Source organism: Biomphalaria glabrata, chromosome 6, assembly GCF_947242115.1.
Source record: "Biomphalaria glabrata chromosome 6, xgBioGlab47.1, whole genome shotgun sequence".
NCBI lineage: Eukaryota > Metazoa > Mollusca > Gastropoda > Planorbidae > Biomphalaria > Biomphalaria glabrata.
Window position 1 is genome coordinate 53,514,119 of NC_074716.1, and position 19,567 is coordinate 53,533,685.

At 34.8% G+C, this 19,567-nt stretch overlaps 2 protein-coding genes and 1 long non-coding RNA gene across 11 annotated transcripts in view; 2 read left to right on the top strand and 1 right to left on the bottom strand.

Moving 5' to 3' along the window:
* The first annotated feature begins 155 nt into the window (after window positions 1-155).
* Window positions 156-4,914, top strand: LOC129926928 (uncharacterized). Its single transcript, XR_008778632.1, has 4 exons — window positions 156-345; window positions 2,007-2,035; window positions 3,793-4,040; window positions 4,813-4,914. It is a non-coding gene; the product is annotated as an uncharacterized LOC129926928 (long non-coding RNA).
* A 1,451-nt stretch (window positions 4,915-6,365) lies between these two features.
* Window positions 6,366-19,567, top strand: part of LOC129926922 (golgin subfamily A member 6-like protein 2) — a 32,623-nt gene continuing 19,421 nt past the window's right edge. For 4 of the 9 annotated variants that reach the window (XR_008778618.1, XR_008778617.1, XM_056033580.1 and 1 more), the window contains exons 1-4: window positions 10,522-11,102; window positions 11,636-11,713; window positions 11,864-12,009; window positions 18,711-18,799. Coding sequence is in view for 7 of the 9 variants with exons in the window: in XM_056033580.1 (XP_055889555.1) it covers window positions 11,926-12,009; window positions 18,711-18,799 (173 nt within the window). In the remaining 2 variants the exon portion in view is untranslated. Of the gene's footprint in view, window positions 6,852-10,428; window positions 11,103-11,635; window positions 11,714-11,863; window positions 12,010-18,710; window positions 18,800-19,567 lie in introns of those variants that run through there. The other 5 variants (XM_056033577.1, XM_056033578.1, XM_056033576.1 and 2 more) reach the window with 5 other exon arrangements.
* LOC129926920 (piggyBac transposable element-derived protein 4-like) lies at window positions 7,185-10,362 on the bottom strand. The gene is made up of 2 exons (XM_056033567.1): window positions 10,133-10,362; window positions 7,185-9,823 (listed from the first exon to the last, which is right to left on the bottom strand). Exons 1-2 carry the CDS (start codon window positions 10,227-10,229, stop codon window positions 8,583-8,585), a joined length of 1,338 nt encoding a protein of 445 aa, XP_055889542.1. The 5' UTR covers window positions 10,230-10,362; the 3' UTR covers window positions 7,185-8,582.

A 19,567-nucleotide genomic window follows, 5' to 3' on the forward strand; every position in this document is an offset into this window, starting at 1 on the left:
ATGGGTATTCGTTTCGGATCAACATCAGAGAGAGAGAAAAAAAGGGGGTTATTTGACACGGTTTTTCGTCTGGGTAGTAATGAGCTCTTCTGTTAAACAAAATAAGATTTTTTCGTTGTTACAATTTTTACATGATTTTTAATTAGAGACTACTCCATAGTATGGTTTCTAGATGCGGCAACCACTGAACCAGTCATCTAAGATTCTAGATCTAAGAATAAAAATAAAGAATAATAATAGGTTCTAATCCTAGATAGATCTAGACTAGATCCCAGTCTAGATTTAGATCTTAGCCAAAATATAATCAGCGGTAACTAAAACTAATCAGCTAGAGCTAGCTAGGAGGTAGGCCTACTTAGACTAAGGTAAGGCGTCTACTCTCCCTCTAGTCTAAGTCTACTAAGGCGTAACTAAGGCGTCTAAGTCTAAGGTAGTCGAGATTGAATCATTGATTCCAAATGTAGATCCTAGTAGTAAGTAGTAGTAGTAGATACTAGATCGATCTATCGACTATTCTAAAAATAAAAAAAGAGTCAAAAGACTAAATCAATCAGAAATCTAGTCTAGATCAAAGATCTAATATTCTAATGATCTATACTTATGTATACTCAGTCAGTTAATTAATACTCGACTACAGTAGAGTCTACTTAAAACTTAGTCTTAGTAGTCTTAGTACTTATAATATAATAATAGTTAAATAATAAGTTACTAGTCTAGTTAGACTCTAGTTATTAGGACCAGTGACAGTGTCCCAGTCACGCCAAGGCCAGTGACACTAGGCGTGACTAGAGCAGGGGTTTAGACTTAGTGATAGTGCAGTGAGCGACTGACACCGAGTGAGTGCTTTTTGAAGTTTTTGTGTATAGATCTAGATATGATATAAATTAACTAATAACTTAATATAAGTCTATCTAATTTAGTAATTATATATCAAAGTATTAGTAAACAGGACTAGATATGCACAATCAGGTGGTAAAACTTCCCATCGAAGGACCCTTTTAAAGAATGTTACGCAAGTGGCAGCGCCATGCTGTCTATTGCTTCAGTAATCAGATCACAAGTTTACCAGCTCGACGGTGTCAGTAGTATCTCCCTCTAAAGCAAAAAAAAAAAAAAAATTAAGATCAAGGCGTCAATGCCAGGAAGTGTCTTTTTAGATATATATATGATATATATTATATAGTATACATGCTTTTGGCCTAGAGATCTAATTTTGAAGTCTTGATATTGTTATAACTGTGGAGGCAATGCAGATAGGGGAATTGTGTGTGTGTAATCAGCTGACACAGATAACAGTGGCGAGTGCTTGGCAACCATTCAGCATAGATTTGTGTTGTAAATAGTGCTGAGGCCAGTCACATAGGATGGGTTATGTGACATCCAGAAAGGACAAGTGAAGCTCTATCGGTTTTGAGAAGGCTTTCAGGGAACCTATGTAAAGAGAGAAGGTGACAGTCAAAAAGGTTTGGTTTGGATTCAAAGTTAGGACACTTCACAAGTACGAGACGAAGTCAAGTTCAGTACAGTGAGTCCAGTGTGAAGGTGGTACAGAACAGTTGAATCCAGTTCGAGCCTGGGATGAGGTGGAGAGGCCAGTAGAGTTTGGTACATCAGTATGGTTATCTACTTTGAAGCATTTGTACATTCATTGTTACATGTTGTCAGTGGTACAGTATTGGCTGTGATTTATTAGTCATTAGTTACTTTACACATTATTTGGAGCCATGACTTCTCAAGCTCTTTGAGTTCTCAATGATGCATTGTGCAAAGTATTTATTTGTGTCTAAATATAGACAGATGTTACAATATTTAAATCTAGTAGTGCTTATTGAACTTTAGATAGAGTAGTTTATTTATTCCGGACATTATATGAATTTGGACAACTTGAAGTGCTGATTTTACCTCGTTTTGACGCGATTTATTTGCAAAAGTGAGGGTTTGTGCACTGTGCATGTCCATTTTCAATCAATTCTATGTCACTTTCGTTCGTTTTCAATATTTTCCAGACACTATACATCATTTTTAAAGTTGCATGGTAAGCCATTTTTATTTCTGTCACCTGGATAAACTTAGCTAGCTTCCGGATTAAAAGTTTTTTTTTGGTTCCTGTTAAATGTTGTGCACTTTCAAAATTGATCATTACGTTCATTTATAGACAGAGCATCACTTGTTACATTGACTGTGCTTCAAAGATGTGTCATTAAAATCTTAAAGGTGTGTTGGGATTCAGATTTTAAAAAGCGATGGAAAATTTATTTCGGACAACTCTCCAAGAATAAAAATGACCCCAAAAAATAGCCAAAATTAATATTTTTTTGTATGCTTCTATGGACCAGACCTAGTCTATTTTCTTTTGATAGTCTATGAGATTTTTCTATTTACTAAATAATTTTTTTTCCTACTTCTAATCTAGTCTTAGCCTATAATATTTTTTTCACTCTTCTTTGCTTTTTATTTTTTAAACAATTCTTTTTGATTATAGACTTGTAAAATGTTTTACATGTTTCGGATGTTCCTTCAGAGTTGAAGATAATTACTTCCTAGTCCAAACCTCCCGCAGGACGACGGTGGGTGGGAGCGGGCAGGGTTTGATCCCTCGACCATCGATAAATGTGAACGACAGTCCAGCGCGCAAACCGCACGACCAGGCAGCCATCCCTAGATCAATTAATTCTAGACTACAGATTCTAAATTCAATTTTTAGATTTAACTCCAGATTATTTTAAATAGAATTGAATTGAATAAATATATATCAAATATAGTCTATTTATAAGATAATTTTATCCTTACAAAAGAATACCAAACAAAAATCTTTTAGAAGGTTTTCCAGAAGCACCGATTTAAATTTCTTCCAATGGCACCCATTTTTTACTCCTCGCTCCATGATACCTTCATCCCATTAACTAGCCATCTCCCCAAACCCATTCTTCTGATTATTGATGGGCTGTACACCTCTCACACTTCCCTCATAGAAACATCTCAACTTTGTTTTGATTACCAAATCATTTTGAATTGTCCTCTTCCCCAAGCCAGTCACCTGATGCAGCCCCTTGATCAGGCATTTTTTGCTGCCATTAAGAATGCTTGGAAGGATGCATTAAGATAGCACGTGGCATCAACTGGTGATGGTGTGTCCTTAGAAACATTTGCTAAGGTTTTTAAGCCTACATGGGAAAAATGTGCTAAAATTGAGTTAGTCAAGCAAGGCTTTATGGCTGCAGGGATATACCCTTTCAGTCCAGAAACAGTTAAATCAAGGCTGGAAAGTTGGGTCCCAGTTTACTGTACAGACCACAAACATCGTCATCTGCCTCACTGGCTGTGTAAACTCTTCCTTCCACCTCCTGTGATGTCTCACCTCTTGCTTTCCCACTCCATGATGCCCTACCTATTTCTCCCACCTCCCACCATGTCTTAACTCTTGATTCTGCCTCCCACAGTCCTGCCATCACTCATGATGTCTCACCTTTTGCTTCCTTTTCCAATGATATTCTACATCTTCCTTCAACCTCCCATGATAACCCACCTCTTCCATCTGGCTCTTGTTTCTCAACTCTACCAGCAACATCACCTGATTCACCTTTACCTTCCACCTCATATGGAAGTTTTTTTCAATATTGGCTAATCTCCTAACACAGAGTTTTCCAAACCATATGACAAAATTATATTTGAAAAATTTAGTGAACTTTCCCTCTCTGAGGACATTTTAAAGATACCCTCCTTTAAGAGCAAGGACAAAAGTAGTGCTAAACCCAAAAAATTAACCCCAACTCTCCCAATTCTTGTAAGCAGCGAGGAATTTTGGCAAGCCTTTAAGCGCAAGATTACAGAAAAAGATGAGCAAGAAAAGATTAAAATATCTAGGAAGGTAGACAAAGATGAGACAAAAAGATGAAGATGCACTGCAAAGAAAAGTCTTGAGAGAAAAGAAGAAGGTAGAGAGACAATAGAAGAAAGATGATGATGCAAGGAAGAAAAAAAATTTGTCAGGAATGATGACTCTGAGGTAGAGAAACTGAACACCCAGCTGGACTCACAAGGTATAGACTTTTTCTTTCTTTGTTTTCTTGAAATCATTTTTTTTTAATTCAAGAATACTTAAGGACTTAATGGTATTAATCATTTATAACTTTTAACCCATTGACATTTTTTAAATGTTTAAATATTACTGAGACCCTTGGCTTTAAAGGTTCTGTTTGTTTTTTTTTTAGTTTTTTAAAACCTATTCTGTATTTGCCAATAGATGGTAAAACTTTTAATTTAGGGACCATGGCAGTTATCTATCCTTACATATTCTGACATACTATTGGGACCTACATGCACTCTCTCTCTCTCTCTCTCTCTCTCTCTGTCTTAGTTGATCTAGATCAAACTGCAAGATCTATATGTGATATAATGACTTATTCTGGGTTTGATTTGACCCCCCTTTTTCCCTTTTATTCCCCCCCCCCCAAATCTTCACATAAGCTATTGTAATTAAGCTAGATGTCAAATCATTATAATTGCATACAAATGGTGTTATTATTGATAATTAGTGCTATTGTATTCTATAATCTACTTTTAAAAGGCTTCATCATAAATAAAGTTCATAATTTGATTCAGTTTGAAAAGATGTGGTAACATATTTTTTTTTTTATACTAGAGCAACATTTAAAAAAACAACAACCAATGAATAAGAAAATATTCATTCCTTTGATTTATAAAATTTTAGACCAATTTATTCTCCTACTTTAATATTATGAAATTTGCTGTATAATACATATTTTTTTTTTTTAAATCTACAATGATATTAATATATCGTTTACTTTGAAGGAACTGTTAGATCATGTAGCACCGTCACACTACTAAAAGGTCCCCACCGCAACATTATTGTTAATACCGGGAACCCTTCGGAAAGGGACTTACTTCTCAAAGGTAAACTTTAATTTTACTTTTCATTTTTTATTTTCCCTTATTTAGGATATATTTACCTCTAGATGATCTGCACATCTTTGTGAAAAGATTTGTGTCCCAACCTTATATAGGCCAGACTAGATTTGTATCCGAACTTTATATAGGCCAGACTAGATTTGTATCCGAACTTCTTTGGTCACCTACTGAATACATGTAGGATTGCTTCGATCCAATATTTTCCATCTAAATAGCTTTGTATTGCTAATTGTCTATAAATCTGTCTTTCATCCAGTAAAATCTTTTCTTATATAATACTGGTACTTGGACTCATGCATTTCTTAACATTTTTACAGATGTTTAGTTTTTCATTTTGGCTAATTCAGACAGATATTTTATGTCTATTTGAACTATTTATCAGAAAGAAAGGCACTTAAAGTATTAGACCATAATTGGAAAAAATGATTAACATGCTTTAATCTTTCACTAGTTCCTGTTTCGAACCTTGCAATCTATTGTGCAGATGATTATGTGGCCAGCACAATGACCAACTGCCTTTACTTTTCCCAACTAAAGTTAGGTACCCTACCTATTTCTTCTTGGGACTGTGGGTCACACTAGAAATCTTGCTTAGCCTTTAAGATCAGTTTTCATCTCCAAACCAAGTATTTCTCAAATATATGCTGGTTGAAAACAATAAGAATTTCATTTGTGCCGCCTTAAGTTGGCTGGAGAAATTTTTAGAGCTGTAGGCTTTTACAATGAAGGCTTTTAGAATGTAATGAAAAAGAAGACATATTATTATAAAACAATATTCTGATTTTATTTATCATAAATATTTACAATATGTATAGAATCCAAATTTATGTATGGGTATTAAATGTTCATTGACTCGCTGTTTTTCTTCCGCCCCCCATTTCACATTTTTTCAAATTGTCACTCCCCACAGTTTGAGAACTACTGTCCTAGCCAAAACCTCTTGCAGGGATAGAAGCAGTCTGGTTCTAACTTTGGACCATAGTGGTGACATTCTCAAACACAGACCAAAATAACTAGGCAGCCATCTCTTCTGTCTACTAGTTGCTTGCATCCTTCTCTGCACTCAGAATGACAGTCACAGAGTCAGTTCTGTCTACTAGTTGCTTGCATCCCTCTCTGCACTCAGAATGACAGTCACAGAGTCAGTTCTGTCTACTAGTTGCTTGCATCCCTCTCTGCACTCAGAATGACAGTCACAGAGTCAGTTCTGTCCACTCCTTGCTTGATTCTTTCTTCCTTTATAATTCACCAGATGAAGGACAAATGATGTTGTAACATGACCATACATTGTTTATGGTTTTATCAGTAGTCAATAGGGCACCATGAGAAGGAATCAACTTCAAAACACTTGTCACAGTACAAATAATGTTGTTTTTTTTAACTAAAACAGATGTTTAGACACAATTTATATTTGCCTTCATATTGTTACTACTTTCAAACATTTAAATACTGTACTCTTCCCTTTGAGGCCACATACTTTTTTTTCTTTAAGGTCAAGTGCATTTGTCTTTGAGGCCAAGTACCCTTTTCTTTTTAGGCCAAGTACTCTTTAGTTTAAGACAAGTACTCTTCTCTTTGAGGCCAAGCCATTCATGAGACAATTCCAGTACATCATTTTCTTGCGACTAGTCATCTGGCCTGCATTTTGACAACCTAAAATAACTTTCTCCAACATAATTCACATACATAAGATCTGACTTACATAAAATAAGAGTTAAGATCTTTTTTTACTATTTAGAATCTGTGTATGCTCTGCAGCTTTGAGTGACCAGGGTTTGAAACCTGAAGACATCCACTATGTTATTTGCTTAAATGGACACATAGAACAGATTGGCAACCTCAACCTCTTCTCTAGAGCTGTCCAATGTGTAGGCTATGATATTTGTCGACATGATCAGTACTTACTGCATGAGTTGAAAGAGGTATCTACAGACTAATATTTTTTGTTTGTTTTTAGTGTTTTGTGCAGACACAGTTTAAATTCTTTGTATTGCTCCCCAACGATTGCAGTAGTTGCATAGATAAAGATTTTGTAGACATAATAATGCAACTAGCGAAGCTTCCCTTTGCTATCTTTATATCCATATAGCTGGTGAAGTTAAAGTTCATCAGTCGCTGGGCCATTTGAAGAGCTCTTTGTCAAACTCAGAGATTATTCTAATCAGGTCTTAAATGTAACTTTTCTATGGGAAGATTGGACAGACATCTTAATGTAGACAGAAAATGTGATTGTTCTACAAATTTATTCTTAAACACTCAAACATTCATAAATGTTCTCAAATCTTAAGGCAATTCTCAAACAGAATCGAACTATCCAACTCATCACATTCCATTTAAATTCCTCTTCTGCTATACCATGGCATTATGATGTAGTCTGATTTAGACATTTTTAGTTTTTGACATGCTGAAGTTGAAGTTTTGTTTGTTGACTGGCTTGCATTTTGAACATGTTTATGTATTTGTATTGATGATGTTTACTTTTTATATCCTTGAGTTATTTTTGTGTAAAACAAGATAAGAAATTGAAAACTTCATTGTTACACTGACTGTTTAAATATAGCTAAGTAATTTTTCCCTATTTCCTTCATTTGTTAGTAAATAAAGCAATTGGCTTGTTTTATCAACTACTTTTCATTTGTCATTAATAATTGCATACAATGTTTAATTTCTTTAAATATCTTTGCGTGCTGAACTACCTAGAATGTCATCATTATCCTTTCCTCGGGGGGGCAACACAGAGTATGATGAATTTATATGTCAGATCCTTTCTATGTGCTAGTTTCTTACTATGAAAAAAAAATAGAACTTAGTATAAAAAATCAGAACAAATTAATTTCTTAATAAATAAAAATACAAATCATTTTGTTTGAATAAAAACATCATTTCAATCTTGAAATAGCCTGAAGAAGCCATCAGTTAACCCTTCAAGTGCTCAGCTATTTTATAGAGAGTGCATTGAAAAGTGGGATTAAAATTCTTGTGTTTACAAACATTGGATACCCACTTGCTTATTTTTCTTTTAGTAGCTAAACTATGCATAGTAGCCTATTGAACCTATACATTTTTGAAAAGCTAATTGAATAAGGAATTTAATTAAGTCCAGACAATTAACATATATTTATAAAAAAATAAAAAATTATTTAAAAAAAAATACAAACCATTTTTTAAAAAAGCACAATAAAAATTTAATCCGTGAGAATCACAACTAATAAAACTTGAAAAAAACCACCACATTTAGAAAATTTTAAGAAAAATATATATACACACATATATACAAGAGTTGTAAAAGTAGAAAGAATGATTATTTACAACTGTCTGTGATATTTAGCAAAACACTGGACACAGTCCAACTTTGCATCCTGTGCACTCCCACCCAGTTCTGACACGAGTTGGATGACCAGCAACACACTGTTGTTTTTTCCCCACTGGCAGTTTGCTAAGATCATGTCCATCAAGTGGATGACCTGCTACAGTCTGGGTTAGTGGTGTTGGACCCATTCTTGCAGCCTCCATCTCTGTTCTAGTGCGTTTTCTACGTATCACTTTTTAGGGTACAAAGTTTGATGTCATGCTCTCTAGTGCAGACACGATGAAATTGTACCTTGAGAGCTTTGGTCTGTCTGATGTGTTGCTATGGTATATTATATAGCTATTTAGAATAGCTCTTCCAAATAGGGAAAAAAAACTTTATTTGTCCATTTCAAGCTTCGGCGCTCAGCCATATACATGTAAAGTTTTTCGTCGCCCAAGTCAACACCACCCATGGCCTGGTTATAGGCATGAATCACAGCAGGTCTTGTTACAGGTTGTTTCCTGTTGTTTACTGTATCAATGAGACCAGCTTTACTAGCAGTAGACAGCAAGATTGGCTTTCTGCTTTTATCCTGGTAAGCCAAGCAAAGCAGATTACCTTTTCTGGCTGCGATGAGCTCCTTGTTTTTCAATTTTGTTTTGACACAAACATCTGGTAGCCCTTTTCTGTTAGATCTAACAGTTCCTGTAGCTGTAGTGTTTTCAGTGAAAAGTTCTTCCAATAATTCAATGGAGGTAAAAAAATTGTCTATCCCCAAATGGTGTCCTCTGTTTAACAGACCGGCTGCAGTCATAAGCCTAATAATAAGCTCATGTGTATATGACCTGCCATTGCCGATTCTTCTTCCTTGACTGCCCTCATATATTTCAAACTGGCAAAGATAGCCATTAGCACTGTCTGACAAACACCACATCTTAATGCCAAATCTGGCATGCCTCTTGTTAGGCATAAACTGGCAGATATGAGGGGTTTTTCCTTTGAACCCAATCATACTTTCATCAATGCTGACATTTTGAGTGGGGTGGTAAAAGTATTTGAATTTAGCATTGAAATGCTTTATAAGTTCTTGGACCTTGAAAAGCTTGAAACCAATATCATTTCTATCTGGTAACTGCGTGTTGTCAGCGAAGTGAAGAAATTTTAGAATAATCTGATAGCGATCTCGGTTCATGTGAACAGGGAACCAAGGTGTTTCTTGGCTCAGATTGCAGGAGTCCCAATATGCGTTGTAGTTGGGCTTTTTATTTAATCCCATGTTCATTGTCACACCTAAAAATGCCCTAAACTCTTCATTTGAGATAGGTGTCCACTTGTGGACACGAGATCTTGGCGTGGTTTCCAGGTTTTCGTGGTTATCTTCGATGAACTGCCTGGCGTATTTATTGGTTTCGTTGACAACCAAATTGACAATGTCATCTGTCAAAAAAAGGTTGACATAGTCCACAGGCTTTGCATCTGGAGCTGGTGCATGTTTTGGGCCTGGGTGGGCTGTAAATAAAACTGGCCTGGGACCACAATCATGATCATCAACAGGTCTCCATTCTTCAGCAGAGGGTGTAAAAGATTCTGCCTCATCTGATTCTGAAAATAAAGAAAAAAAATTATCATAAGATATAGATCTAGACTAATTAAACTCAAATTATTATATTACAGATTGACTTAGGACCTAGATTGTCCTAGATAGATCTATTAGATCTAATATTGATCTAATCTAATAATGTAAACAAACAATTTGAGGTGCCATGCCCTTTTTAGTTACTTTTGGTCACCCCAAATTAAAATAATCTATGGATAAAAACATTTGTTTAAAAAAAAAAAAAGATCAATACACGTGAAGGATATTGCCTATATTTAGACCTAGACCTAATTAACCGTATAATTTGTACTTACCAGATAAATCTGCATCTAAATCAGAATCCATAAATTCCTCATCAGTTAGGATGTCTTTATTCAGATTTGGAAAATCAACTTCACTGTCACTACTCATTTTTGATTGATTAAAAACGTATAGAAAGAAATTAACTTGGCGTCCTTTGCAAATTCAAAGTCGGAAGTGAAGGAAGTAAACGGATATGTACGGTTTTGCAACTAATTACCGAGAAAATACGAAAGAAACAACCGTATATAAACGAAGCCACGATCGTGGCCTCACGCCTTATAATTTCTGTTTACATCAAGCCACGATCGTGGCCCCACGCATTTTGAATATCTCATGTTTACTTTTTTACAAATATCTTTCTGAGTCCTACCCTGCGTCACTGCACATTATGGATAAATTTTTCTTTATTTATTCTTGATACTGCAGGTCTTATTTGTTCTTCCTGCAGGGGATGCCCTTCAACATAGATGAGGATGTAGAAATAGGGCCAACACCTGGTCATACAGGAAATGATGTGTCGGTGGTGGTGAAGAAGGCTAATCTTGGAGTATTAGCAGGGGTTGGTTGGTTGTTTTTTTGTTGTTGTTAGGTGGTGTAAGAAAAGTACAACCTTTTGCTTGACACAGAAAATCATGTTGAAGGATTGTACTATCCAGCTTTAAAAAGTATGGTTAAAGTTCCCTTTCCAATCTTGCAATCAAACGCAAGATGATGTAAAGGTCATATGTTTCTGTGGCCCCCTGGTTCGGAAGCCAAGGGCTTTACTGTTCAGCCATTGGGCCTCTTGTTTATTTTCAAACTGATGTTTAATGTTTTTTCAATTTTGTGTTTCACAGGGGATTTATTTTATTGTGAAGGTGACCTTTTCTCCCCCTCCCTTTGGCTAAAAAAAGTGAGCGACCACATCTCCAGGTGCAATCAAGATATACCATATTGGAGATGACTGACTTTATCATACCAGGACATGGACCTACGTTTAAGGTGCATTTAAGTTGTTTTGTCTTTCCCTTTTGCATGAGTCTGTCTTATATGTTTACAGCATTGTCATTTTCCTCTTCAATGATGTGCATTCTTGAAAAGTTTATGTTTGATTTTAGTAGTATTTAAGTTGATTTAAAAAAAAAAGTTGGATATAAAACCATTTTTTAGATTGATAAGTGTATTGCCAGGCCTAAGGCATTATCTGTTGAGATTATGTGAGACTCCATGACCTGGTACATTACAGTTTGATCACTCACAATTGTGATTTGTTTTAAATCCAAAATGTAATATCTGCAACTTATAGAATGTATAAAAAAGTAGCCATTGGACAAATGTTCAAACTGAAATGTGCTTGAAAATAAAATAATATGGGATTAATACATAATATTAAAACCGTTTAGGCACCAATATCCAACATTAAGTCTGATTTGAGCTGATCAGATTTTTAAAGATTGAATTAAGAGACAAAATAAACTAGTGCAAAATTTATTTTTTTTATTCTGAAATTTTTTCCTTCTTTCATGTCCCAAAAGGCTATAAAAGTCAGAGGATCTTGGACGAACATGAGGAACACATCAGCTCTCCACAGTTGACAACATCCACTTCAGAATGTATTATTATTGAAACTAATTAATTGTTTTTTTTTGTTGTTGTTTTTTTGACAAGTTCTAGATTTCTAGATTATTAAACAAGCAAATAACTATGCATACAACATATCTTTTTTTTTTTTAAATATTAAAATTGATATTTCTTGATTTCAGAATCAAGAATGTAGTTGTATTTTAATCCAGAATGCTTTACTAAGCCACCTCTTAACATCTTTATGTTTCCTATAGTGGATGAAAAATTATACTGGACGAAAGGAACTGCTGAAATAGATGAAGGAAACAGAGGCGATGGAAACGAGGTAATCCTTTTTTTTTTTCCATTTACAAATATATTCTGTTATCAGATGTAAGGCTTGCTAAGAATACATCATATGGTCTATTTCTAGGGGTGCACCGGATAGTACTTTTTTATATTTGGCCGGAGCTGAATATTGTCGAATAGTAAAATATGATATTCGGCCAAATCTGGATACCTACATGTCTTGTAAATACCTTGTGTTGATGAAAATTTTGCAAAAATGTTAAATAACATACCTATATTATTTTTTTTCCTTGTATATACCTTATTGTTTTAAACTCTTGTTACTGGTTAGGGTTAGGGCCCTAACCCAACCCTGCCTAATTAACTAATCTGTGTAGCATGAGTGTCTGTGTATGTGCGACCAACTGTAGAGTGTGTGTGTGGGAGGGACAATGTAAAATATGTAACTAGTTACTAAAGTAAATTTCTCAAAAGTAAAATCTGGCTTGTATAGTGGGTAGATGTATGTATTCATGAATTTCAGACCAACAGCTGATCATCAGACTTTAAATTTAAAGTCCAAAGACCGCTTCTGGTTCTGGTTTCAAGGGATTTATACTGATAATAGCTGTTAGTTAATAGTTGGAATCTGAAGCGTTAGTTGGAATCTGAAGCGTTGTAGATCAATATTTATTGTTTTAGATTAATCCATTTGATGTAAATGATATTAGGTTAACAGCGGGAGCATCAATAATACCTATTTATAGCTTGAACCTTAGATGGTGCCGAAACATAGTTTTAATTGTAGTCTTTAGGCCTATTATTGAGATCTGTTTAGATCTACAGTTGTATAGGTCTAAGAGCATTAGGAAAACCAAATATAGAAGAAAAAAAAACTCTTCCTGACCCTCCCTACCAAAAAAACCCATAAATAGACTGTATGTTTGACTGATTGTAACAACCTGGTCAGATAGATGTAGTGGGCTTACACATATAGTCCTAGTGTAGTTTGTATTGTTGATGGTGTTGACCATCACACGTTTTTTTACCTTGGGCATATGCAACAGTGTTGAGTGGTCGTCAGGCAAAAGGATTGGCCTGGTCAATCAAGCATGTAGACTTAGTATACTCGCACACTAATTACAGGGGTTAAGTGTTTCTTAACACTCCAGTATATGTTTGTTATTTCTTTGCTAGATATAATTGCGTGCCATAGATCTATTTCTTTTATGTGATTTTAAAATTTACTGTAAGCTTTTCCATTATAAAATAAGTCAATAGAATTAAACAATGAAATGAACTTTCTTCACATGCACATCTTTGTTTTATTTTATTAAATGGCATGGTAATAAGCCTATAGGTGTTAGGAAAATTAGATCAACCGTAATATTTATTTACAGTGTAGTATGCTTCCTTAGCACATTGTGTTTTTCCATTCTGGCTTAAAAATGGTCAATCTCTATCAGTAAATTTAGTGAAATAAAATAGGCCTGGTCGTGTCTTTTACGCCAATATACACAAATCTGAGACTTGTACTTTTTCTACAAAATAATTAGTTACTGGATAACTGGGCTATGCTTTGAGTTTGTTCTGTGTAGCAAAAGGTCACTCATTTAGTTATTCCAGCTAACTGAGATTTATATCCAAGTAACTAGGCACACAGGAAGAGGTGTGGCCACTAGTACAGTCACATGATTGAGATTTTTCTACGAATAAGCAAATTTATTGTCCAGTTACTCGTGTAGAGGTGTGGCTCCCTAATTAAGATTTACTACCAAGTAAACAAGCTCAGTTCCCCCATGTGCCCCTTTCCATCGTATCTGACTTGTGGTCACCTGTGGTCACCTGTCAATCATTGAACTCAATGTGATGGACTAAAATAAAAGGGAGTGGGAGTTTTTCATCTCTACCCCTGAAAATATACCTGGTTACCCGTATAGAGGTGTGGCTTGAAGTCCACCCCCCCTACTAATGATTTACTACCAAGTAAACAAACTCTCTCGTAAGGTGTGACCTCTAGAGAGTGTCAATATGCTGGCATTAAACCTACATCCATCATATTTGAATTGTTGTCACCTGTCTATCAATAGACTCAATGTGATGGACTAAACAAATAAAGAGAGGGGTGGGAGTTGTTCATTTCTACATCTGGAGATATACCCGCACAGCATGACGTAGTCAAGGGATATAACATCTTAACATGTTAACTAACCCCCTCAAAGGTCAAGACAAAATGAAATTGCATACCATTTGTTGCTCTATATGTAAAACACATATGTAATGTACAGTTTCATTTCTATTTATATTAACACACCTTGTCTTTATAATATTTGATGTTTGGTACATATTCATGTAGGCTCTATTTTTAAGCACATTATTATGTTTTAATATTAACATTAGTACATTTTATAACAGACATTGATGGAAGGAGGTCCACTTTGTGCATATTAAATAGGTGTACTTTTTACTATTCGGCCAACTACCTGGCAGTGATATTCGACCGGAGCCAAATATGGCAGAATGGGGAAAAAAGGCCAAATATTCGACAGAAACCGGAGCGACTATCCTGTGCACCCCTATAGGCTATAACAACAAGAGTCTCAATTAACACATTGAATTTTTTTAGTCTTCCATTCGTCTCCTTTACTCCAGCATCTTGTTATGAGTCTGACCCACTTTTACACACAGTCCTGACTTACACACTTTCTTTGCTGTTCACTCAACCATTTACAATGAAGATCAACTGGTCATTTCTTACACAGGCACACACACTGCACTACCAGCCACTCAAAACACATTCACTTACTATCACAGGTTTTTCTATGACCTTTCGCTTGTAGGCCTTCATTCAATTCTTTTTCTTAATTTTTCTATTGATTTTCATGTGAGCGAAGAGCTTTACCCTCTTTTAATACTCAAGGTAGCTAACACATAAGATGTGCTAAATTATAGAATGTAATTCTTATATTAAGGACTGCATCTTAATTTCTAGGCACCTTTTCTCTTTGTCTTGTATAGATAAGTCTAATCAGAGGTAACACTATAATAAGGAAATAACACAGGGTGTAAGGCCAAAAATATTAAGGACTGCATCTTAATTTCTAGGCACCTCTTCTCTTTGTCTTGTATAGATAAGTCTAATCAGAGGTAACACTATAATAAGGAAATAACACAGGGTGTAAGGCCAAAAATATTAAGGACTGCATCTTAATTTCTAGGCACCTCTTCTCTTTGTCTTGTATAGATAAGTCTAATAAGAGGTAACACTATAATAAGGAAATAACACACAGGGTGTAAGGCCAAAAATATTAAGGACTGCATCTTAATTTCTAGGCACCTCTTCTCTTTGTCTTGTATAGATAAGTCTAATAAGAGGTAACACTATAATAAGGAAATAACACACAGGGTGTAAGGCCAAAAATATTAAGGTAGTTAACGCTGATGAACAATGTCAAACAAGAAGTTTAATACGTAATGAAGGGAATTGTTGAATGTTGTATTATCTAAACATCTACTACTTCAGAAACTAAAGCCGACCTGACTCAAGAGCTGCAAAAAAAGTCTTCTATTAACCTTTTGCTCTACTTCCTAAATCTAGTCCTGGATAAAACACATATGAACTGTGTAAAAGTATATCTAGATTTATCCTTGACTATCAGATGTGTTATTTGTTTGCTAGACAACTCAACCCTATTATACACAAGGAAAAACACCTGGCAGTCTTTTCATCATTTAAAGCAAATAATCAACTAGACTAGAATCACTAGACCTATCTGACCAATAGACCAATACAACACACATTTATGGTCTACTGTCCAACTTTTAGTGTTCTAGCCTGTTTATTTTAGGGCAGAGAGGGAGGGGGGTAGATGAAAGTGTTACTTTTTTTTTTCTAGGGTTGATTACCCAGATGCTCTGAGCAGATAACTGTAAATGTGTAAGTCAAGAAATCTAGATCTCAGTACTGCAGACTATAGAATCTATTATATAGGCCAACGCTTCCGAACCATCTGTCAAATGTTTAACTATCTGTTTTAAGTTGAAACTATAAAAAAGATAAACATCTAAGTTCTCCTATTATAAACAAATTATAGTTTGGCACTAATTAATTAATTAAAACCACCAATTATTGTTCTAAAACGCTTCAGCTTCCCACTGTAAATTAACAAAAGTAAGCAGAGCATGAGGTATAAACACAACCATGTGATGTAAACATAACCATGTGACTCAGAAGAAATTTGGAACAACCCCATTTGCCATCACTGTTCTAGATCAACAAATATTAGATTATAATTTAATCTAAATTTTATACTAATTACTAAATCTAGTAAATTTTAGGATCTAATCATTCTATCATTAATTTAGATCTAGTCATCTAGACTAGCGTCACGATTACGCTAGATGTCTAGATCTGGAAAATCTAGATTACTCTAGATTTAGACTTTACATAGTGACAGAGTAGATGATACTAAAAATTGATAAAGATTTTTAGAATCTAGGTAAGATCTAAAACTATAAGAAGATCCAATACTATAAGAACTACTCTGAATTTAGATCTTAACTTGGTCAGAGTCTCTATATTCTATCATGGAGACTATCTAATTTAGTCTAGTAGTAGTAATCTAGATTAGTTTCTAGCTGTATTCTGTGTTTAATATATACTTTATAGACTTTTTTAGAATGGTAGAGATATTTAGTATATTATTATGGAATGTATACACACTTCTGGTTAGTGTGATTCCAGCCCCCACCTCATTGTGGTTGCCCTGGGGTGGTCAAGAAGAACTGTTTTTTTTTTTTTGGTTGTGGTTTCATGGCCACGACCAATGTAAAATAGCCACGCAGCTCTGTCCCAGCTTGTTGGAAATATGGCAAGCTTAGTAGCCACTGTACCTGACTCACCAGGTTCGGAATGAAGGCAAAAAGCTGGAGGTCAATATGCTAGCTGAAGAAGACTTGAACAAGTGAGCCCAGCCAATTTCAACATTATAATACCATTGCACTGAAAGACTGCACAAAACAGGAAGAGTTAAAGATCACCTTATCAAACAAGTTCCAGCTCCTAGAAGAGGAGACAGTAGAACAGACATGGCAGAAACTGAAAAAAAAAACAGTAAATTTCACATGCCAAGAAGTACTGGGTCTCAAGTCATACACCCACAAGGAGTGGAGTTCAGCAGAAACTCTTCAGAAGATCAAGGAAAGAAGAGAGAAGAAAGCAGGCATGAACAACAGTAAAACAAGAGCAGCAAAAGGAAAAGCACAAAAAAGAATATGCTGATATAGATAGGAGTATCAAGCATAGCATCAGAACAGACAGGCAAAACTACATTGAAGCACTAGCAAAAGAAGCAGCTCTTCAGAACAGTACCAAAGAACTGTAACCAGTCATCAAAAATATATCTGGAAAATTTGCCATGTCAGAGAGGCCAGTAAAGGACAAAAATGGTGACTTGATAACAGACGAAGAGGACAAAAGAAGAGACTGGTCGATCATTTCCAAGAGCTTCTTTACAAACCTACTCCTGTCAACCCACCAAAGGTACCGCCAGCTGTAAGAGACCTATCAAGTGCAGTGCACCCACTTAAGAGCTGACAATTTATTTGAAGAAGTAGTTGATAACAACACAAACCATATTCATCTATTGGAATCTGCAATAGAAAAATTTCATGTAAGATTCAAGCATATATTGTATTTGTCCTCACTGTCATGAGCTCTTTTGCAGAGTAGTATTGTCTCTATTCAATCACACTGAAGAAATTTAGATTAGAATGTATCTTTCTTGAGTTTAATTTCTTCAAACTTGATTCAATCAAATAAGCTATCCAACAATAAAAAAAATTAACATGAATCACTTTTATGAAATAGCTGGCTATCTTACAATATTGTCAAATAACTGAAGTACATAAACTACTAGTCGAATAATGACCACTGAACAATGACTCATCTAGGAAGCTTCGTGTTGCCTGGCCTTTCTTGCTACATAATTCTTAGTCTTCTACCTATTCCTGACTACTCATGCATGTTTACCTAAACATCTCTTCAAGGTCATCTAAAAGAATGACCTATTTACCTAGTCGTTCACTCACACACTCCACTTTTAGCCCACTTGACTAGTTAACTTATTCTTGGAATTAAGGCACTTAACATTATTTCCTGTACCATGACAAATAAAAATTGTTTTCTTCCTACTTGAGCTATGATTGTACAGAATGTTACTGGTCTCTGCCCAGATTTTCAACTGTTCATTGTATTCGCAAAACTTTTTTTTTTTCTAAAAGGCTTCCATTCTGTATTCTGTTTGTTCATTTGGCTTCAAACAAGCTACAAAATGAATGTCTGTCCTTGTGTCACTTTTATCTCTAATAAGTTCACAATCTCCATCAAATATTTCACTTACACCACTCTTGACGATGTCTTGAATCATTTCTGTGTTCTCCTCATTATCTTCTGTACTCTCTTCCTCACCCAGGCTCACTTTATTAAGTCCGTTTAGTGCCACTCTGACAAATACACCGCCATGTCTCACAAAATAACTTTTCCATTTTGAAAGACCAGGTCCCAACCATCTTTCTTTGCCTTCACGCTTGTAAAAAACTTTGTCACCATTTTCTGATGCTTGAACTTTAGAATGCAGGGCTCATTGTATTCTTTCACTTGAATCAACTATGTTATTCTTAATTAGGAGAGAAAGTCTAAATTACACTTTTTTTTTCTTAAGTTCATTCGAGAGTAGTAGTTGCTGTTTGTTTTGACAGGTTGAACTAGAGGAGCAAAAAAGAACTAAAGAAAACTTTAGGAAGAGAATGCGTGAAGAAAAGGAACTGGATATAACAGCTGACAATCTGTGAGTCTTGAAAAATATATTTATTTACTTATTTTTTTACCATGTTTTTATTAAATATATGAATATGTTTTTTTCTTACTTAAAATGTGAGACAAATAAAACAGGGTTCTCAATTCTATATGAATAGAACAATATCTTAATTAAAGAGCCTTTTTATTACCCTCTTTTTGTTCTGTACATTGTCTACTTTAAGATTTAAAATTACATTGCCCAAGCTAATGTGCATTTTGGACATAAATTATAATAGGATGTCTAAATAAGATAACTTACTAAACTTAAGAGTTGCAATGTCCTACTAATACCAATGGATGACACTGTTAGACATTGTTATGTACAAAATAATATCCTAGAATTAGCAAAAAACAAGAACAAAGCTTTTTAAATATTTACTCTCATTCTGAAACAGTAAAAGGAAAAAAAAAATTAACTTAAGTGAATGTATTATGAAAACAATGTAATGAACATCATAATATATAAAGCAAAACATTTTGGCAAATATTTTTTTAATGGTAAAGTCAGTCTATATCCTCTTAGCACACTCATCAAAAAAATGTAGGCTTTCATTTATTGACTTATTCAGACAGACTTAGCTTGAAATACATAAAAAGTGAAATTAAAATAATTTTTTTTTTAAAAAGCTTATCAGATGATCCAATTATTGTCAGCTTTAGTAGAAAAGATTAGCACTAGCCTACTATAAACATATACACCTTAGTCAAGAGTGAGACCAACTCATGATCTTTTTAATGCCTATGAAAATGTCTTAGA